The sequence below is a fragment of the Podarcis cretensis genome, assembly GCF_951804945.1.
Source record: "Podarcis cretensis genome assembly, chromosome: 15".
In the NCBI taxonomy this organism is placed as follows: Eukaryota; Metazoa; Chordata; class Lepidosauria; order Squamata; family Lacertidae; genus Podarcis; species Podarcis cretensis.
Window position 1 is genome coordinate 44,504,709 of NC_137185.1, and position 23,008 is coordinate 44,527,716.

General features: G+C 45.2%; 1 protein-coding gene across 3 annotated transcripts in view; it reads right to left on the minus strand.

Annotated features, from left to right (window-relative positions):
* Positions 1–23,008, minus strand: part of BMP1 (bone morphogenetic protein 1) — a 168,341-nt gene that overhangs the window by 93,453 nt on the left and 51,880 nt on the right. For 2 of the 3 annotated variants that reach the window (XM_079954952.1, XM_079954954.1), the window contains exons 2-3: positions 7,230–7,343; positions 386–547 (exon numbers count right to left, since the gene is read on the minus strand). In XM_079954952.1, coding sequence (XP_079811078.1) covers positions 386–547; positions 7,230–7,343 — 276 coding nt within the window. Of the gene's footprint in view, positions 1–385; positions 548–6,170; positions 6,262–7,229; positions 7,344–23,008 lie in introns of those variants that run through there. The other variant, XM_079954953.1, reaches the window with a different exon arrangement.

Sequence of the window (23,008 nt, forward strand, 5' to 3'; positions counted from 1 at the left end):
AATGCTCTTCTCAAGCTGCCTGGCATAGCTCTTAAGTCTAGCACAGGCTTTCCTAGTGTGGTCCCCCAACTGGCTGGAACTGACAGGAGTTATAGTTCCAAACATCTGGACGGTACCAGGTTAGGGAAGACTGATGGAGTAAATGAGCATTAACCTGAGAGTATAAGGTTCTCTCCTGAAATGTAAGAGAAGCCAGTTAGTCGATTTTTCATGTTTTGTTTCAGGCGGAATAGTAGGCTTCACAAAATATGCAGTGCAGAGCAATCTGGCAATCTCTCCACAATATCTCTGTCTCACCAGAATCATGCTGTAGGCCTAGCAGTTTGCTCTTCTTCATCTCTGCATTTTAGGGGAGAATCACAGTTTCACAGTGTGTAAAACTTACCACTGAAATTTCCGCTGATCACATAAGGAATGACTCCATCTGGCCACACCCGCTCAAGGCGGGATGTGGCGGCCCGGCGGCTTCGAGGCTGCCCCCGCCCCTGCTTCCATCGCCTCCTCTGCTGCCTCCCGGGTCTCATACTGGTGCTGTTTGAACTGTTCCCTTTGATAGAGACAATAAAGAGGTTCATGAGCACAGCTCTTTCCCATTTTGTGAAGGGAGAATCCCTCACCCAACTTTCGTTCATTGACTTCAGGGCAGAACTAGCACGCAAACCCCACAAGAAAGATAAGCTTGAGTGACCTCCCTATTCCTCCCAAATAGCTGCCTGGGTTTTATTTATTATTATTATTTTAAATAATATTTATTAAGTTTTCCAATTTAACAATCCAATAAATGCCACATTAAAAACATTCCGAATTATAAAATAATCAAACAGTCCAAATATTAAGCCAAATCATAAATCTTTGTTTGACTTCCCATGCTCTGAGGTTGGAGGATTGCCATCAGCTCACATTTGTGCTGCTTTCTTAATTAGTCCAGGTGGTTCCCATAAATCAATCCGATGTTAATCCTTCATTCGTTTTCACAGCCTCTGAGTTCGTCCAGCAAGCGAGTTATATCAAAACAGTATGTTTCTGTGTGGGTGTTTATTTTCTTCTGTGTCTTTCACTTTTGCTTCTTCATGCCAGTTGTTATCCAATACAACATGTCCCAAAATGGAGGAAATCTGGCTTTCTGCCAATTGTTTCAGGCATATGTCCAAACCCTTCCGTTTTGTCTCATACCAGAACAGATAATGCGCCCCCTTGCCCAGATTATCCGGAGCTTTGGGCTGGGCTGTCACCAATATGCTGATGACACTCAGCTCTATCTGCTGATGGATGGCCACACTGACTCGACCCCGAACACACTGACCAGATGCTTGGAAGCTGTGGCTGGATGGTTTCGTGGGAGCCGATTGAAACTAAATCCTTCTAAGACAGAGGTCCTATGGCTGGGTCGGGATGGCATGGGGATGAGGGACGAACTCCCTTCTCTTGCGGGGGCCCAATTAGTGCCATTGCCTTCCGTTAAGAGTTTGGGTGTAATCCTTGACGCCTCCCTTTCCATGGAGGCGCAGGTTACAGCAACAGCCAAGGCAACATTTTTCCACCTTCGCCGCATCAAGCAGTTGGTCCCTTACCTTTCCCGCCCTGACTTGGCCACAGTGAGTCATGTGACGGTCATCTCCAGGCTTGACTACTGTAATTCGCTCTATGCGGGGCTGCCCTTGAAGCTGTCCCAGAAACTCCAGCGGGTGCAGAATGCTGCAGCGAGGCTCCTCACGGGGTCTCTGCCATGGGAGCATATTCACCCAGTGCTTTTCAAGCTGCACTGGCTCCCGGTGGAGTACAGGGTCATATTTAAGGTGCTGCTTTTGACCTTTAAAGCCCTTCATGGCCTAGGACCCTCGTACCTACGGGACCGCCTCTCCCGGTCTGCCCCATGGAGAGCCTCAAGGTCCATAAATAACAACACCCTAGTGGTCTCTGGCCCTAAGGAAGTTAGATTGGCTTCGACCAGAGCCAGGGCCTTTTCAACTCTGGCTCCGGTCTGGTGGAACGCTCTGCCTCATGAGACCAGGGCCCTGCAGGATCTGATTTCTTTCCGCAGGGCCTGTAAGACAGAGTTGTTCTGCCTGGCCTTTGACTTGGAGCCAATTTGATTCCCTCCCTCTCTTTCTTTTTTCTTTTCCTTCTCCTCCTGCGATGAGGCTACATTTTAATATTTTAATGTTCCATTATTTTAATGTTGTATTTTATTTTTGTTTTTAAGTTGTAATCATTCATCTTGTTTTTATTATTGCTTGTAAGCCGCTCTGAGCCCGGCCTTGGCTGGGAAGGGCGGGGTATAAATAAAAAATTATTATTATTATTATTATTATTATTATTATTATTAGCCTGTACTTTACCTAGGAGTCTCAGTTCCCATCTTCCACTCTTAACAGTCCATCAGAATTAATTGCAAGTTCATAAGTCTTTCCCACACAGTTAATAACTCACTCAGAGCATGCCTGTTAATTACGGTAAGTCCGAATTATCATCTTAAATTATCATCAGGAGTTTGCTCGCTCATGGCAGCGACTTTGGAGAGCTGCTGAAGAGACGCATGGTGTTTTCCACCCAGCGCCCCCTGCCCCCTCATTCCTACCGGATTGGGGGCAGGTGTTGGGCGATCTGTGGGTGAAGCTGCCCACCCGGCCGGGGGGGAGGGCTGGAAGGATGATGACTCACATTTCATCCTCAAAATATCCCATGCGAAATGGCAGAGATGTAACCAACAGCAAGCCAACCATGGCTGACCAAACCGGAAGTCTCAATGGCTGCCTGGGTTTTAAGTGCATTGAACTACTTTGCTAATGCTTCTATTAAGATGCAGATCTCAGTTAACCACAATGTAAGTCCAGTTGAGTGAAAGAAACCACTAACTCTCTCACTACTTGTTCACCCTCCTTTCCCTCTGGCCCAGAAAAAAAGTGATGCGTGCAGACAGTAGATGATGCCACTTGCTTGCTCATTGGTTCTCTGTCTGGCAAACAGTGATGAGGAAGATGAGCATCAGCAAGCTCTGCGGCTAACGGCAAAGAGTAACTAGACCCATGGGGGGGGGTGTCATGCTGGGGGTCCTGGAGAGTGTCTTGCCAAAGGCCCACCGAAACTTGGAGCTGGCACTACATTCCTTATCAACCAATAGTCTAATGCCATTTTTCATGTGTCTAAAGACCCCTGCTGCCTGCCAAGGTAGGCTGCGACACTAGATTACAGATTGGGCTGTTATTTCATATCAATCAGTGAACTTCAGTTTTTCCCTCCGAGTTCATTTTCTCTCCTACTTCTCCTTATCCCCCCTCAGAATCCCACTTTTTGCTTTCTCCTCATTCTCCTGAGACACTCCTTTTTCCTCCAAATTTGTTTTCAGGGGGCAAGACAAGATGGGCCACTACTTACCACACCTGCTATTTATGCAAACAAGCTTGAACGGTGCCACATCTAGTTTGCCCCACAGGCTCCTGCCTCTTCTCTTGGGGGTTTCTGTTTGCTCCACTCAACCAGCCACTGCTAGGGAGGCCTTTCACTGCCCAGCCCCTCTGTGACAGAAAGGCAGGCAAGCCAATCATTGCCCAAAGCTTCTTGAGCATCACTGCTTCTGCCACCACCACCAAGTCTCTTAGTAATTTATTAGATAGCTAGTGACATCACAACTCTTACCACACAAATTGAATCCTATGCATTTTCTTAAACCACTCTTTGTCCAAAAATGCTGACTCCTTGGTGTGTCTTATACAGCCATTTCCCATTTTTGTAGGTTAGATATTTATTGTGGTCTTCAAATTGGAACCAGTGAAGGCGGTGGAGGTCCTGTGTGAATGTCTGGAGGTGGTTGGAGGATGGATGGCGGCTAACAGATTGAGGTTGAATCCTGACAAGACAGAAGTACTGTTTTTGGGGGACAGGAGACGGGCGGGTGTGGAGGACTCCCTGGTCCTGAATGGGGTAACTGTGCCCCTGAAGGACCAGGTGTGCAGCCTGGGAGTCATTCTGGACTCACAGCTGTCCATGAAGGTGCAGGTCAATTCTGTGTCCAGGGCAGCTGTTTACCAGCTCCATCTGGTATGCAGGCTGAGACCCTCTCTGCCCGCAGACTGTCTCGCCAGAGTGGTGCATGCTTTGGTTATCTCTCGCTTGGACTACTGCCATGCGCTCTATGTGGGGCTACCTTTGAAGGTGACCCGGAAACTACAACTAATCCAGAATGCGGCAGCTAGACTGGTGACTGGGAGCAGCCACCGAGACCATATAACACCAGTCTTGAAAGACCTACACTGGCTCCCAGTACGTTTCCGAGCACAATTCAAAGTGTTGGTGCTGACCTTTAAAGCCCTAAACGGCCTCGGTCCAGTATTCCTGAAGGAGCGTCTCCACCTCCATTGTTCTGCCCAGATACTGAGTCCAGCGCCGAGGGCCTTCTGGTGGTTCCCTCACTGCGAGAAGCCAAGTTACAGCGAACCAGGCAGAGGGCCTTCTCGGTAGTGGCACCCACCCTGTGGAACGACCTCCCACCAGATGTCAAAGAGAAAAATAACTACCAAACTTTTAGAAGACATCTGAAGGCAGCCCTGTTTAGGGAAGTGTTTAATGTTTAATAGGTTATTGTATTATAGTGTTTTGTTGGAAGCCGCCCAGAGTGGCTGGGGAAACCCAGCCAGATGGGCGGGGTATAAATAATAAATTATTATTATTATTATTATTATTATTATTATTATTATTATTGGTATGAAGCCATGGAAAACCCAGGTGGCAGAAGGCAGGTTGGTTGCTTAAACTGTTTTGCCTGCTGTCATGTCAAGAAAACAGGCCATTGCATCTTTTTCTTCTAGTGGATGGTATTAAGGCAGCTGCAAGACATGGCTAGTTTATTCAGACGCAATGCATATTTGACTGTGAAAAAGCAGTTTTCCCTCCAAAGCTTTGGCTGGTTTTGTTAACGCAAGAGCAGAAGAAGTGCAAGGGTTTATGCCAAGATCTTTGTCTCCAAATTGTCTGGAATGCTCTCTATCAGTCAAGCTGCCGCCACAGCCTATAGAAAGCCTATTACCTGGCAGGAGAACCTACCCCAAAGGCCCAGGGATGCCAAACATGAGCAAGGAGTACCCAAGGCCTCCCTGCACTCCTCACAACATGAACCAGGTCCTTTTCACTGCCTCTTTGCCATGAAAAGTGGGGCTGGGTGATGGGGAGGGCCCAATCTGCACCAGAAAGGACACAACGCCCACAGAGGCTTCACGGTCACATTTTGGTCCTCCCAAATGAGGACAAAATAGTGAGTTGCCAACCAACATTCCAAGTCAAATAACAAAATCCAGGTCTGCCAGATTTGACTGAAACTCTGGGCACTTTCTTCAGATACACTCTAAAATTCGGGGGGGGGGGGGTAAAAACAAACCCCAATACCTGAATAGCTTATGTTTTTAGTGAGCAATTTTGTTGGAATTAAATAATGTTGCTGCCTATATAACATCCTCCAGTCTTTCATCCCTTTCTCTTGAGGAGATTATCCCACAGTTAAACAAATGTCACTGTCAAGGAGATTTCATTTAAAAAACCACCCTGAGTAATAAATCTTCCAATTGTTCCCTCTCTGCTAAAGAAATGCAGACAGTTACATGGGTGTTCTTGAGGATGGCTGAGAAGCAGACCCATGTGAACCCAGTTACCTTTGTCCTGTGCCTGATGAACCTGGATCCTGTCAATATTATCCATGGACCTGAGCCAGGCTGGCTGCACCCTCTTCCAGGCTCTCCCAAAGTAACAGCAGCTGAGCTAACAGTGGTCTCCTGACCCTTGACTTTCAACAGAAGCATGATGAATATAATGCAACCCTATAACACTTTCTTTATCTTTGCTGCACTGACTTTCCTCATCTCCATTCAGTCTCATTTTAGAAATCCTTTAGCTAAGACTACAGTGAAAACTAAAATGAGTCTACAGAATGGAAGAAACAGAAATCAGGTTTGGAAATGGAGCATCACAAAGCACATCCCAGCTGTCAACTACTGAATTCACAGGAAAGGCCTCCTGAGTTCTGCCTTCTGGAAAAAGGGTTAGTTTGCACAATCAGCAGAATCAAGTAGCAAACTTTTTTTTCTAGACTGTCCCCAAAAGAAAATGAATTAGATACCATTTGCAAAATGGGTTTTAACGCAACAAAAACAAAGCCATATTTTCCATCCTGTGCAACTCACCTGTTGCAAGTGTAGCAGATACATTTTTGAAATACATGTGGTGAGACTATAGAAAACTTTAGAAATTCTTTCACGATGGTTCAGAAATAATCTGCGTAATGAAAATTGCACAGTCCAGTTCAGTTACAATTCTGCTATATCTAAAAATTCTGGTTAAATTTGAAATACAAATAAACAGGGTCAACCTGGGCCCTGCTAGGCCTATATGGTCATCCTACCCAGCAGCTGTTTTATGCACACAGTAGGGCAGCCTAATAATGGGTCAACATGTAGGACACTCTATGCCACTTTGGAGTCTCTTTTGTAGAAGCAGCTGGGACCGTTGTGCATATATTTGTTGCTTTCAATAAGACTCATGGGGACCATGCGGCCTAAACAGATGTGAAGGTATAACATGTGTTGATAGATCAGTGCTGGAAGTGTGCCAAAGTTCCCTGCAAGGGTGTGGGGAAGGGGAATCTTAAGCACACCCTGAACAATAGGTGTGGGTTAGGGTTTTGGAGAGTGTGGTGGGTCACTCCTTTGCTTAACAATATAAAATGTTAATATGCAAGCTAGCTGACACTAATTGACAGTAACTGGTGGGTGTAAGCTGCCCAGAGTGGCTGGGAAAACCCAACAAGCTGGGCAGGGCATCACCATCATCATCATCATCATCATGTGGGTGGGAGATGGGGGTCCCTCACCTCTTCTTCCTCGCTTGAACAGTCAGTAGCCCTGAGGCAAGATGCCTACTTCAATGGGCAATTACCAGTTCACAGAGTTTTCAGTCAGTTCTGAAACCATTATAATGACCGTAAACATTACTATTATTTTTGAAAAGCTAAAGAACCAGACTGAGAATAGCTAAAAACTTGAAAGTGAGAACTGAAGCGAAACTGTACAAGTGATGAGTAATCCAAACTAGTACTGAGAATCAGATTCTACCCCGGGCCGTGTGTCAAGACATGCTATCCAAGTTCCAGTACAATAAGACTGCTCATTTGCTACCAGAAACACGGGTTTGTCTCTGTGTGTGCATTGTCTGAGTCCTTGTTGTATGGAGATGTGCAACTGTACCTGAGGAGTTAGTGGCAGTTCTCTCAATGGTGTGCCGTGTGAGATCCACAACCCGATCCACCTGGAACATCTTGAGGTCTTCTTCATCCAAGGCAATGTCTCCTAAAAAGGCAACTGTGGAGGGTGGAGAGAGAGAGAACTTGTGAGGAAGAAGTTCAGTTCTGGTTGCTTTGTCTAGACCTTGAAGGAATGTGTGTTTTTTTTAATGGATGGGAAAGCAGGACACATTTGCCCGCTTTGCACGTGATTTGTGTGAGAAACACCACGGTCACCAAGGGGAAGGGGGGAAGGGGGGAAGGGGACCAGTATGGGGAAGCAGGAAACAAAACACCTCAAATGCACATTAGAAACAGTTTATTGAGGCAAAGACAATGTGTTTTTGAGGGTTTCCCCTCTAGTGTAACTGAGGTTATGCACACACTGGACTGTTAATGTGCTGATGGATTTCACAGATCTGGGATAGCTCAGTCAGTAGAGCATGTGATACTTAATCTCAGGGTTGTGGGTTCGAGGTCCATGTTGGGCAAAAGATTTCCTGCACTGCAGGGGGCTGCACTAGATGACTCTCATGGTCCCTTCCAACTCTACAATTCTATGATCCCAGTTTTGCACGAACCTGCCCTATATATAGTGTGTCATTGGAAGCATGAGGGCTGTTGCAGCTGTGCACCTTTAACTTTTTAAAAAAATTGAAATACAAGAGCAGTTCTGTGCCGAATAGCCATTAGAAAGGGTTTGATTGTCTTAATTTATATAGTTCATCTATGCTGAAGATCAGGACGCAGGTGGTGCTGTGGGTTAAACCACAGAGCCTAGGACTTGCCGATCAGAAGGTTGGCGGTTCGAATCCCTGCGACGGGGTGAGCTCCTGTTGCTCGGTCCCTGCTCCTGCCAACCTAGCAGTTTGAAAGCGCATCAAAGTGCAAGTAGATAAATAGGTACCGCTCCAGTGGAAAGGTAAACGGCGTTTCCGTGCGCTGCTCTGGTTCACCAGAAGCGGCTTAGTCATGCTGGCCACATGACCCGGAAGCTGTACACTGGCTCCCTCGGCCAGTAAAGTGAGATGAGTGCCGCAACCCCAGAGTCGGTCATGACTGGACCTAATGGTCAGGGGTCCCTTTACCTTTACCTATGCTGAAGATCTGTCCTTTCCATTTGCACTTTTGTGCACGTTCAACCAGACAAGCACTTTCAACTGAACACTTTCTCACTGTTTCACATTCACACTAGTGTCCAATGTTCAATGGGGTGTATTTGTACTGTGTGCCCCCTCGGCTAGTACTTCTCCATCCTCCCTCAGTTCCAGAAACCTGAGCTCCATTGTAGGCAAGGGCACAGGTATTTGTTTATCTGTGTACACAGCCAATTTGTTTAATTTGTTGAGATTGATTTTTTTCAATATATCAGACTTGCAGAAAACAGCAGAAGCCCACTGAAGAGCACCTCATCAAAACCCCAGCCTTGAAGACTTTTGTCTTGTTCTCTGATTTTACTTTTTAAACTTGCTAATTCAGCATATTCCATCAATTTCCATTCCCTTTCGTAGATACTGCATCCTCCTGCCATTTGGGGGCATAGTACTCTCGCTGCCGTAGTTGCATATAGAAACAAATTCCTTTGATTCTTTGCTCCATCTGATCCAGTTATCCCTAAAAGAAAAGCTTCTGGTCTTTTGGGGAGAGTCCTCTTCAAAAAAACATTTCATTATCTATCATCTCCCAAAATCCCTGAATTACTCTGCAAGTCCACCACATGTGGTAAAATGTACCTCACTTTCTTCTTCTTTCTTCTTCTTAGTAAATGATGATGTTTGATATACAATCATCTTGGCAGCAAATTGTAATAAACCAACACTGATAAAAGACAACAGGAAGCACACTGAGCAGTGCAAACAGAGCACATGCAAGTCAGGAGTAGAATGCGACAGCTGTAAATTGGTCAGACTTTAATTCCCCCAAGACCCCTGCAAAGTCCCTGAATATCGCAATCTGCTTCTGTCTTTTGCTTGAAGCAGCATCTGATAACTCTCCATGCTACTTTTGGATAAGAGAATTCCAAAATAAAGCCTGAAGAAATGTATTACTAATATCTTCGTCCCGTTAATAGAATGTGATACAGCTTCAAAAGAAGAGCACCAAAAACCTTCATTAATGGAACTGGCTTTTTTGCAGCTGTATCACATTTGTGGCTCAGGCATCCTGTGATCAACCAGGATCTGCAGATCTCCGTCCTCCTTCTGCTGCTCCCAGCCCAGCAGTCTCTAACCAGTAAGAAAAAAATGCATGATTAATCCCCAAATGCATGACCTTACAGTTTATACTATTCCATTTCATTCCACTTCTATGACTCTAGTTCATGAGGTCATCTGCTTTTACTTGCAGAATTCCTAGCTCTTTATTGTATTAAAATATTTTCTAAATTTTGTTTTTCCAGATTTCATCAACACACTTCTACTTCCGTCCACAGACTGTTTGCTAAAATGTAAATAAAGTAGTCCTGGGACCAGTGCCTACTGAACTTAAATTAGTTAATTCTTTCTAACTTAAAACTTGCTTATAGCACAAAACTCTTGTCATTTTACCTTTAGTTAGTTTCTGTAGGGCCTGGATCTCGTTTCCCTGTTTAAATAGTAACATTAATATTGTGTGGTATAAAATGCTTTACTGAAATCCAGGCATATTGTATGTATCAATTACAACTCCTCTCTGTCCAGTGAATAGCTCTCATATAAAAAAGGATGAAACCATGATCTTGTGTCCTGCATCTTCAAGGAAACCACACTACTATATGTCACATTAGGTAGTTGTTGTTTTTATTCCTTTAGTATTTATTTCAGAGACTTGCTTTAAGGGATATGGTTTAAGTCCTGTATGTTTGGGGAGGGGTCCATAGTGTTGGCATCTTGACCAAAGTCTAGGCCTTTTCCCTGGATTCTGAAAAGCACTTTAAAAAACACAACTACTATTTATAGAGAAATAAATGAAGGCACACTTGTTGCTTAAGAATTGCACTAGCTTTATTTTAAACATGCTGTCTAATAATACTGCTTCCATTTGTTCTCTAGGGCAGTGTACTATGGCCACTGGCAATGTGGAGTTCTACCCCAGAGTTCTACCCTAGTTTCAACTGCTGGGTGCTCTGGTAGGTTGGGTTTTCAATGGATAACTAAGCCATCCAATCATTTGTGTCTTGCCGTCTTCAAAGAAATTCAGGGCAGCAGACATCTACCTTGTACTCTCACAACAACCCTGCAACCTGAGCAGATATCTGAACTCACTTCTCCTTAGATCAGAGCTTTCCAAACTTTTCATGTTGGTGACATACTTTTTAGACATGTATCGTTTTGTGACACAGTAATTCAGTTTTACTAGCAAACCAGAGGTTAAACTAACCCTTTTCCAGCCCCGGGAGGAACGTTTGCGAGACACACCTACACACTGCAGCCAATTCACTAATGTGGTGCGACAAACAGTTTGGAAAGCTCTGCCCTAGATTAAGACCACTTGCTACAGAATGCATTGTCCAGATTTGCTTCCCCCCCTACCACCTCCATATTAAGATGGATCTAATAAGACAGACCACTGGAAAATATAAATGCTATAGCCTCCCGCCACCAATTCCCAACCTGCCCAGAAGGATACTTTGATACAGTGGCGTAGCGTGGGTTGTCAGCACCCGGGGCAAGGCAAGTAATTTGCACCCCCTAACCCGTGGATTTGCGCCCACTAACCCTAACCCCCAGATGTTGCGCCCGGTGCGCCCGGCCCCCCTGCACCCCCCACGCTACGCCACTGCTTTGATACCATTATCAAATGCTGCAGAGAGATTCGGGATAATTATTAAATTTACACTCCCCCTGTCCTCCTCCTCCTCCTTCATCACGACAACCAAGGCAATTTCAGGCTCTGCAGAGCAGTGAAGCTTCAGTTTCAGGTTCCTGTGACTGCACAATGGCCTGCCAAAAACTTCTAAATCTTATTTCCACAACCCAAAGTGCTTTTCAAAAATAAAAATCAATGCTGATAGTTTTTCCCCAATGTAGGCATTCCAGATAATGAATGCTATCCTGAGCAATATCATCAGGGATGCAAGGAATGTAGACAATATAGCTCAAGTTCTCTTTATGTCGGGGTTTCGTCTCAAAGACTGGGATGAATTGGCTTTATCATCAGATGGTGGGTGTGTGGAGGGTGTGTGGAGTAGCTAATCTAGGGGTAATATTTGCTCTCTCCTTTTGAGAGCTTGGTTCTTCCAACCCTCAGGATGAGGTGAGGAATAAAACTTTCACTTCAGCAAAGCTACACCTTCGAAAGAATGCCACAGCCCCATCCTTCTCATCTGCCTTTATATGAGAGCGCAATGCATGCCGGGAGGCAGCTGCCATGACTGATAGTGCCTGAGTACCCCATCAGCTCACCGGCTCTGCTGGCAGCTACAGTGTTTGAACATCTGGCTCCCAGAAAGACTGCTGCATGTCTTAGAGATCTTTTTTTTAAAAAATACTACACAAATTGTTTTAACCTTGAACTTATTTTGCAAATTCCCTTTCTATTACACCCTCCTATTTTTCTCTCTGCACACACATGCTGCTGAGCCAATCTGAGCTCATACAGCCAAGGGATACTCAAATAACCTCCTATTCATTTGCCACACAAAGTATCAAAACCATATGGTCTAGCTGAAAGAAATGGATAACAAGCCCTGCTCCCTGGGAGAGAACCTGGACTCAGTTCCCTCCTCCCATAGCCCAATTCAGGGACACTTCCCCACTCTAGGCAACTAATACCAGAGGACTCAAAGTTCAGAGTGTGTATGCAAAGGTCCACATTCTGCAATCAGCAACACTGAATTCTGTAATCAAAATAACACATGTTCCCATTTGCTCCCCCCCTCCCAATCTACAAGTTGTGTCATTTTAAGACTTGAAGCATGTCTGTGTAACTCTGGTGGGCCAATCTCAGAAGTCTAAGCTTTGCCTGAGCTCACAACCCACTGGAGGAGGCTGCTGGTGAGCCTGATGCTCACAGGTGCCATTCCCTACACTTAAAACCTCTCAACTCTCCCTTGGCAACTGAGGGTGAAACAGGACTCCTTAACTAATCCAGCTGGGGCTGCCAGCTGCTGGTTTCAAATCTGGATACATAAAATATTTAATATCTGCAAAAGCACGTTTGCATGCTTTATTCTGCTAATTTTCTCTTTCAAAGAATTTTACCTAATAAGATATTCCCAAACATAGTGCCCATGCAGACAGATGCATGAAAGGAAACTCCAAGACCTCATCCAAAGAGGGTGGTGCACGGATGTCACAATGGATAAAGGAGTGTGCCGTGTTCTTTGTGTTAGAAGTGTATATCGAAAAAGCATGCCATGTCTCCACACAGGCATCCTGGGGACAGCGAACACGCTGGGCTGATCAGCAGACTCTGCATTTGCTTTGCCATTTAAAAGTTCCTTGAGGGAACAAAGAGACAACCACCAGCCAGAACTTTGCACAGAGCTAAATCATACAATGGGAATATAGGCTATGTGGCAAAGCAGTCCTGGAATGTGACACATGAGGATCCTTGGCGCACAGAATGGAAACATCTGCAGTCAGTGAGTGAAAGCAGGCAGAAAGAGGCCTCTTGGTGCCCAGCTCCCAAAATGGACCAATTGCATCCCAAATTCATAGTGATTTGTTGGAAGCAGCACAGCTCCTACTCAGCATCTCCACCACCTTCCCCCTCCTTTTCTGACCCAGCTTGGTGACCCCTGGAGTGACGGCCCCCTGTGACCAAAGGGTGGCACCTTATTCCGACATGTGGGGCAAATAACACAATTGCCAAATGCAAAGAATGTACAAGTGGGTTCGCCTTTATTAGCTCCACTTTTGTAACCATATATCAAGAGCCACCTATCACCTTGTACAGCTTCTTGAAGGACGTATTTAAAGGCATCTTTAAAATCCTTTCTAGCACCTAGGCTTATTTCCTCCATCCCCAGGAAGTTGTATGAGATGCCTATTTGACACTGCAATTCCCACTGCAGAGCACATTAGACAGGATGCAGCTGAATCACACTCCCTAACTCTGAAACACAGCTGCTTCCAGTTGGAAAGACCTGGCTGTTGAACAGGGCCAGGCTGGGCTCAAGACATGTCCAGTCCCTCTGATGAACTCAGGGGATGCGTCTCCTGGGAGTTCTGTTGAGCAAGCGCACTAAAATTAACAGGAGATGTGCAAGAGCACTACTAGAGTGTCATTTTTCATACAACAGGATGGTCAGACCCTATAAAATAGGCTTGTTTAATTAATTACTTATTTCATCAAGGAGACTCAAGGTAGCTAACAAACAGTATTAAAACTGGAATAAAAACAAAAGCTTGAAGATATGTGGAAATAAAATTACAGTATCTAACCTGTTTAACAAATTTCAGCTGCACAAAAGTAACACAGAACTGAGCAAGCAAGAATTATATAATTAACCAAGAGCCTTCTTTAAAAGTCAGGTCTTTGCCAACTGCCTGAAGCAATATAGCGGAGGAGAAGCGCCTCTGTCTGACCCCAACCTTGCCTCTTGAGGTTGAGGGATTTGGAGCAGGACACCAGCTCCTTCTTGCAAAGGAACCTAGAGAAGATGCCAGAGCTTAAGGTGCCATCTAAAGGGAAAGACCACCTTGAAACAAGCCTGAAAACTAATAGGGAGCAAATGAAATAATGTAAAGCTGGAGTTAAAAAATCCACAATCTGGCTGCGGAATACTGTGCTAAATGAAGTTCCCAAACACTTTTCAAGGGCTGCCTCACATAGAACATACTAACTTAGGTCTGCTGTTGTCAGGAGGGGCTGTAGACAGTGTACCAACCAAAGCTGGAAAAAGACACCCTTTGCCACTGAAGCCGCCTGCATATCCAACAGGAGCGCCAAAAGGAGTACTCCCAAACTAGGTGCAGTGCCTGATCTTTCAAGAGGAGTGCAACCCCATCCACAACTGGCTACAAACACAACTCTGAGTCACATGGTCCACCTACCAATAATCCTTCCATGTTGGCTGGATTAAGTTCCAGTGTACTGCACCCCAGCCAGTCCTTTGCAGCTATCAAACAGCGGTTTGGCCTTTCAACTGCCTTCTTAGAACCCAAATCTCTAGATGACCTCCCCAGAAGAGAATGGGGGACAAGAGGGAGCCTTGTGAAACTCCATTGGGAAAGGCCATTGAGGAAACCAGCAGTCCCCCAGAGCACTTTCTAGAGCCTCTCTCAGGAATGAATGGACAGTTCAACACCATGCCCCCAGTTCCCATCCCTTCAACATGACCCAGAAGGACACCTTTGTCTATGTTATCAAACCAACAGGGTGACACTTCCCCTACCATCTACCAGCACAGATCACAGAGTGACCAGAGCAGGCCAAAATCCAAACTGGAATGGATAATTGTTTCCATCGCTGTGGTCCATGCACACTCCCCAAATGGGTATTAGACATGGAGTGATAGTTGGGCAAGTCTGAGGGGTGCAAAGAAAACAGGCCATATCATTGCCTCTTAAGACGGAGGATGTGAAGCCCTCTCTAAGCGAGGCATTTCTTACACAGGCTGTGTGCATAAGCCTGACTATTGATTTTATCAGCCAGGACGGGCAGAGATCAAGACCACAGGTCAGTGAACGTACTTCTCCAAAGGTTTTGTCCACTTCCTCAGGGCCAACAAGCTGAAAGGTATCCAGTAAAAAAGGACAAACCTATTCCCTATTTTCCCATGGAGCCTCTACGGACAAACAACAGCCCAGGTCAGGGTAGATTCAAGTTATTTTATCAGCAGAGAGCTTTGCAAACAAAGTGCTTTGCAAAGCAAGTTTCTGTGGCCTCATATAACTCTTTTCGATGACCATGAAGTTAAAAAGATCCTTCACAATATAAAATAGCTCTGCTGTATATCACTGAACAGATACAGCAATGGAGGGAAATTTAGCAGTCTTTGTCACCATCATTGCCACAGAATACTTTCAATAACGAGCTCTTAACTGTGTTCTGTCACTCAGCGCAAATCTTCCTCAGCTATCATTGTAGCCTTTCCCTCTCTCATTTATTGAGCTTCTAGGTCCTCAATAAACCATGGGTGGGTGGGTGGGTGTGCTAGTGGTCCCATCAGAGGGAAAAGGGTGCTTAGGACTTATTGTGCCAATTGCCTGAGTCATTTCTGTGTTCCACAGACTGGCCAGAGCACTGGTGGAACTGCCAAGCCATGGCAGTTGGGAAATACCCGAGCCATCAGGAATCTCTTTGAATCCATCAGTCTCCAGGGGCAGATTTCCCTTAATTGGCACCCCAATCCTGTAGAGTTGGACAGCTGAGCAGAACCTAACTTTATCAGGCAATGATCTGACCATGGCAACAGATGCACATTGAGCTCCCCCCACCTTCAGTTCATGGCCACCATGCCCAAAGCAAAAGGTGAGGTTAAGCTAATGTCCTGCAAAATGAGAAGGTCCAGATACTGCTTGAGTTGCCATTAAGGCCATGAAGTCCAGAGTTGCTCCAGGAAGGATATCTTTCACATGAAGACTGAAGACACCCAGGACAAAAAAGCTGGGGGACTCAAATGCTGCCAGAGATTACCTCTGTCAGTTCAGGCACGGAAACTGTTAGAAAGCAGGGTAGGTAGTACAGTAGCAAAATCCCGATCTTGGTCTGGATATGAAACTTCACATGCAGGCATCCAAACCCAGTAGATTGCAGGCCAGGACCACGGGCAAGGGAGACACCAGCAATGGCAATGCTGCCACCCTGCTTGCTGGGCCTGTGCTGCTGCACCACCAAGTAAACTTGTTGGGCCCAACTCAGAAAGATAAAAACATTCCCTCTCTCACATATCCACACAGACTCAGTGGTTCAAAACAAGCCAGTGTGATCATCCAGGAGTAAAGCTGAGGTAATAGCAGATTTCCCTTTCACTAACCTGGAATTAAAAAGCACAATAGAGCCAATGGAGAACTGACATGGCATAGCTGAGGACCACATTTGGGCAGAGGCATGAGTGAAGGTCTAGCCCCCCTGAGATGCCTCTGTCCTTGTCTTCTCACCTGGATCCAGATGGGGGTGGTGGCAGTTATTGCAGCCACTGGAAAGCTCACTCCAAGTTTGCAGTGAGGTAGTTGCCCACAGGTCATGCCCAGCTTTGACAGTGAGCCTGAGAACATTTGCCTGTAGCCAGTTTGGCGGGGCTGCTGCATGTGCTTAATAGACTTCAAAGCATTCGTAAGCCCAGGGCAGAGATAAGCTAAATTAAAGAGGAGACTTTGGGAAGACTTCCTGTTCCCAAAAGGAGCAATATGGGAAGCATAATTGCGTGGTCATGCTTATGTGGCAAAAGAATGAGAAGATTCACAGAAGACTGAATTTTTTTCATAATGAAAATAACTCCTTAATAATCTGAAAAAGGGGATTCATGGGAGTGAAAAGAGAGACTATTCAAGGAGGGGTAAATGTGTCATGAGAAAGGCAAAAGTCACCAATAAGCTGCAGCTAGCTGGAGTGGGGGGAGGGGAAAGACTAGACAACAGTTCCCAGCATCCCTAAACTGCAGGCTTGACATTGTAACTCCCCCCCAGCTTGTCATTGTGTGCTAATTAGGGACTGATTTATCACAACTCTGGTAAGTCAGTCAAGCCAGCTTCATAACCCAAGGTTTGAAACTGGTTTGCTTTGCAACTGACCAGAGTTTGTGACAAACTAAGATCACGCCACTCACTACAAGCGGAGACGAGGGGAAATTAACAATAATTCTGACAAAATCCTCCTTCTGGCTGTGTCAGAGGCGGTGGCAAGGAAGTCAAGAGCCTGAGGTTCTACTTGGGTTTCTTCCAGCTTGTACATGTAGCACTAAACCATGTTTTAGCATTAGGTACAAACACAGCCAGATTATACTTGCCAAAAGGCTCTTTTTTGTGTGTTTGCAGCAGCAGCAGACTAACACAGCTATCCCTGAGTTTACCAGAGCAGGAGATCTGAACATGGTCAAGTAAGGATAGGGACAGAGCAGATAAGGCAGGATGGAAAAATACTGATGTCCGCATCCTGTGAAATAGGACCACAACAGTGGCTAGAAAGTGCATTATAACCCACAGCAAGGAAGCATCTAATGAACTTGCCATATTGTTCCTGACCAGCTTGGGCCCCCAGGCTCCCTGACACAGTGCCTTGTTCTGCTCAGACCAGACCATTTACTGAAGTTGTTGTCACTCGGCAGAGGTACATCTGACCTCATGGAAGGCCTTGTCTGAGGTGCTGCCACATTGTGGAGCAACCTTCTACAGTGTGCAAATGTTTTGTAAGCTGGTAAAAACATACCTGTTCACACAAACATTCTCGGGCACTGATCCACACTACCAGCTCTACTGAATTTTGGATAGCTGACTGTTTCCCCGATCGGTCTGTGAATGATTTTATTTTTATTTTTTTTAAATAATATTTATTCAAAGTTTAGAATTACAAAAGAAAAGAAAAGAAAAATACAAAATTCAAAATACAAAAAAAGATAACATCATCAAAAAAAGGCAGAAAAAAGCAGATTAAACCTTTACAAAACTTTCCTTGACTTCCTCGCACCTCCCATTTTTGTATTCTAATTCAATTCGTTATTTCTGCAAATCCTTCCGGGTTAGCGCCATCGGCAATGGCGGAATTCCTCTGATCCAGAGGAACCCGCTCCGCTAAAATCGGGTCGTGCCGCCGCGGCGAAGGCGGAGACCCTCTAAAAATCCCAGGTGGAGGAAGCCTGGGAACGTGGGATTCAGCTGACACCAGGAGCGCCCCCCCCTTTCCACACGGAAACCCCTTTTCGGGGGCTCCGAAGTGACGCGGGGTGAGTGGCGCGGTGTCTCGAATCGACTGCTATTTTTGCGGAGTGAAGCCGCACAGCCATTGCCGGAGAGCGCTGACTTCTTTATGTGGACATTCAGACTTCAAACATCAACCCGTGAGTAGTACGGAAATTGGACTCTTAAAAAAATATTTTCAAATTCGGAACGATCGGGGAAGGTCCAAACAGGAAGTCCGCCTCCCCTTTCTGTAAACAATTTAAAGCAAAGAACCTGTCAACTAAAGTCGTGGAGAGTTTTTTCTTTCTTTTTTCTTAAAGGACTTTAATTCTACGGATTAACATTACAAGAGATTTTATTTGGAAGCAGGGGAGCCTGCAGGAAAAGAACTAAATTTGGGAATTGATGTGCCACCACCCCCCCGGACCCGGGAGTGGTCCGTGAGAGCCCGTTGACGAGCTATAGAACAATTTGACAGCTGTCAAGCTAGCTGTCAAGACGTAAAAAGAGGACTTTGTTTCTGTTGTCTATATTTGCTACAAGCTTGCTTTTGAAAAGAAGGAAGGACTGTTACAATTTAACTGGACTTTTGGATCTGTGCTGAATGGAGTAAAAAGAAACCTAAATTCCCCCTAGAGGGAGCTTTGGGATATTGCAGAAAATGGCTGTTGGAAAGAAAATCCAGTTTGAATTGAATAGGACATTTTTTCTCTTGGGAAAGCTGCAAGGTCAAATTGGTGTTTTGACTACAAATGTTACAACTTTGGATACAAGAGTGAGTGCCTTCATTGAACTTGATAAGAACTTGGCACAGGAATGTTACTCAACTGAACAAACAGGGGAAGTTGAGAAGGAGAATTATGTTGTCTCGGAAGAGAAGAAAGGGAGAGCCGTAACCCTGCAGGTGCGAAAGGAGAGTTGTAATTTGAGGTTTGACATGATGGCAATAAGGGGAAATAATTTTTTGAAGATTCTGAAGATGGAAGCCTGGCCTGAATTGGAAAGTGAAAGATGGAGAGATCTCCTTACGTGGAGACCAGATGACCCTAGGATTATAAACTTGATTCAGTTGGAAGCTGGAGTTTTGGGGACATTTGGATTTGAAGGGAGAATGAAACAAGATTTGGAATATCAAATAGGCCTTACTTTTAAGTATGGAGGTTTGGCTGGAAGGAATGTGGATCCTGCTGGGTTGGAGCCCCCCCCCCCCCCCCCGAGATTTGGTTTTTAACATTAAGGATTATCAGAAAGACTGGCAGAGGGGACATGAGAGAGATTTAAGAGCCTTGGGTGTAAGATCTCCGGGTTAATGGCTTTTTGAGTTGATGGATTTATGGTGGGGACTGAAACCGGGAAGGGAGTACGGGTGGAATGGAAATGGGAAACTCAAAGGGTATACAATATAATTTGCTTTTTTGTTTTTTGTTTTTTGTTTGGAAATTCGTGGAAGGGAATCTTTTTCGACCTCAGAGAAATATCTTAAGAATAAGTATTGATATATAGGTTTTGATGAGAGTTAAGATTGCATAAAGTAAAAGTGGTTTTTAAAATAAATTAAATTATTTAAATGAAAATACTGTAAGGGGAACAGTCTGTGAATGATTTTAAACAAGCAAGCAAGCAAGCAAGCAAATGTTGGCCAGACGGAAGGAGAGAGCAATCAGTTTTTCTGTGATTTCACTCATGTGGAACTGGCATCTGGTGCAGAATTTGGATCCTCATAATTAGCAGCTTTCTAGTCCTCATGGCTCTGGAGAAACACTTGAGGATTCGCAGACTGTCTCCACTAAAGGTTGGAACTTTTTTGCACTAGTGGAATATTCTGGAGATGTGCTCTGCATCCTGCTCTCCACACCTCTGGTCCCCTTATGCAGGCATCCATCCTGGTTTGCCCCCCGTGCATGAGCCTCTTGGAACTCTAAAAGATTAATTTAGAATAAAGATGGCTCATGCAAAATAGGCAAACCTTCTTGACAATGGTGTGTGGTGAATTTTCTTTGCAGGGCTAGAATTAGGGCTAGTTGCCAGGTGAAACCTGCCAAGAGCAAGGAAGGGGGCTCAGCAGGAGCTTGGCAGGGCCCTAGCAAGGGCAGCCTGCACAGAGCACCCCTCGCCATGCCAAAAAAAGCTGGAGTCAGGCTGCCTCTACTCCTTGCCCTGCTCAACACCTTCTTTCCCACACAGGTGATATGCTGTCCACCCACCCAGCCTGCCCTCTCCCCTCCCCCCCCATACAGGCTCCTCACCTACCTTACTGCATGCACACACATGGGAGAGGAGTGGGGTGAAATCCCCTCCCCCACTTCCCTAACCTCCAACATTTATCCATTGAAAATAGGGATTCCATATTCCAAATAGTAATTTTACTATTTATACCCCACCCATCTGACTGGATTGCCCCAGCTATTCTGGGGGGGCTTCCAACATACATAAAAACATAAGAAAACATTAAGAAAACTTCCCTATGCCGGGCTGCCTTCATGTGGCTCGGGGGTTGGATAACTCCAACATTTCTCTAATGAAAATAGGGACAACCTACCACACCCTCCAATATCTATCTGGTGAAAATAGTGACATCCTAAGGAAAAGCAGGACATTCCAGGGTCAGATTAGTAACTGGGATGACGTCTGTAAATCTGGGGGTGTCCCTGGGTCTGCAGTTCCCTCAGGAATATGTGTGGGCACCCTATTGCTGCTCCCCACTTCCTTCCTTCCCAACCTACCTTCTGGGTGCCTGACCGTTTGCTAGAGAGGCTGGGGGTGATGGGTGGGCGGAGAATTCAAACACCCTGCCCCATCACTCCTGGGAGAAGGAAGGCAGGAAAACCCAACACATTTGGAGCTCTTAAGTACGCCACGATCAATAGCAAGGAGATCTTTGGATAAATATCTACTTTTGAAATGATTCACACATCTGGAGAAGGGGCCCTAAAATTACATGAGCAAGCGCCATTTCAGTCCAGGAGATATCAGAGTGCTTGTTATTGGATAAATGTTTGAGGAGCTGCACTTCAGGTAAAACATAAAATGTAACACAACAGATGTTGAAAAGTGATGGTCAATGTATCAGAGCTGCTTTGCCAAAGAAAGACCTCCTTTCAAAATGTTATTTAAAGCTACGCTCCTAAACACACTTTCTAGAGGCTAGATCTGGAAGAAAATTTAAGCCAAAAGAAAGGAGTGCTACTGTTTCTATTATTTGCATCAAAGTGGGTTATAATTTGAGGGGCTTGGTGTCTCCCTCATGCCAGTCCCTGCTTAGCTGAATTTTGACACTTTTGTCCTTCATGCAGCCAAATTAGAAGGAGGCTGTGAGCATTAAGAAAATGGCAGCAGGGAGGACAGGACAAGATGGAAAGAGGGAACAACCATCAAGCAGAAGAAGCTCTGAGAGTTCAGGCACGGGCCTCTTTCCATGGAATTATTAAGCCATGAAGATGCCCAAGGTCTGAACCCTCTCTCCCTTATTTAGAGTTTAAAAACTCTTCTTTGAAGGCATCCGCAAAAACCACACTGCCATTCCCCTCCCCACCATCCAAAGAAGCCATCAATTGCCAAGGAAAGCGGTGAGGCACGTGAAGCAGGGAAGGCTCCTCTTGAGTGGACTCGGGGAAAGGGCTTCCTTCCTTTGCCCTCTGAACATCCTGCACCATGCCCCTGCCAGGTCTCTCGCTCTGGGTTTTTTTGCTTCCTCACACCAGTCCAAATGTGGTCGTGTTTGTCTGTTTTGGGTGTTTGTTGTGTGTGGAGGCAAAGGAGCTGCCCCTGGGAGCAGGCATGACCCCGACCACACATGGGCACACAAGCACCAGAAGCTGCCTTGGCCACTGGCAGGGCTTTTTTCAGGTGGAACTCACTGGAACTTAGTTCTGGCCTCTCTCAGGTGGGCGCCATTGCCATTATAAGAGAACACGGGAAGTGTTCATGGGGAGTTCCAGCACCTCTTTTTCTAGAAAAATAGCACCAGCTCTGGGAACATTTAGGGGACTAGCCTGCCCCCATCCCGATCCACTGACCGCAACCTACTGATTCCTGAACTGTAACATATATTTTTGTGTGGCAGAAATGGAGCATTCCGGGTGAAACATGATGGCACTGAATGTGGAACAGCTTTGTGTCTGGATCTATAATAGGCAAAATAAGCAAGTGACCATTGCATTCCACAGCTTCTGTGCAGTGTGCCACTGGCCATGCATGCACAGAGAAAAGGGGGAAGCCAACGCACTAAATGAGGATCAACGTTGCATTTGTAGCCAAAACTCATAAATAAAGAAAATGCGAAGAAAGCACATAAGGTGGGGGGAGGGAGAGCCAAGAGTGAATTTATAGCGTGTGTAAGAAAGCTGAATGACCAAACTGGGAATAGCGCGGAAGAAATTCAGAATATCTGTGAAGCTTAACCCTCCATTGACTGGAAGAGAATCTGCACTGTGGCTGATTTGTACTTTCAGCATCTGAAGATGTGTGGTTAAACAGGACTTTTAAAATAAAACAATAATTACAGCCTGCTTTTTAGAGACGACACAATTTCAACAAATGAGTCGGACAGCTTCACATTTTATAGTGCTACTGATCTCTTTTAAAATGGATAATCAGAAAATGAAAATGACCACTAAGCAGTAGAAGCTCTGAGAAAGCTGCATGGTATTTTCATAGATCCAGAGGGGCTCCTGCCTTGCGCAGAAGGGCGACAACCAGGATGTGTTATTCTCTGTGGAAATGGCATGGTTGGTCTCTCGGCCACCTCTCAATTCTTCAGGGTCAACTCCCAAGGAAAGGGCTTTTAAATAGTGCTGTCCTGTTTTTACTATCTCTATTTTAATATATCTGCTTTTATATTGTTTAAATTCAATTACAGTTTAATTATTTTAACTGTTTTTTAATATGCTTTTCACATTCTGTATTTATCTGTGTAAGCCACTTTGAGTACTGGTCTTGGAAAAAGGCCGGATGATAATAACAATAATGATAATAATAATGT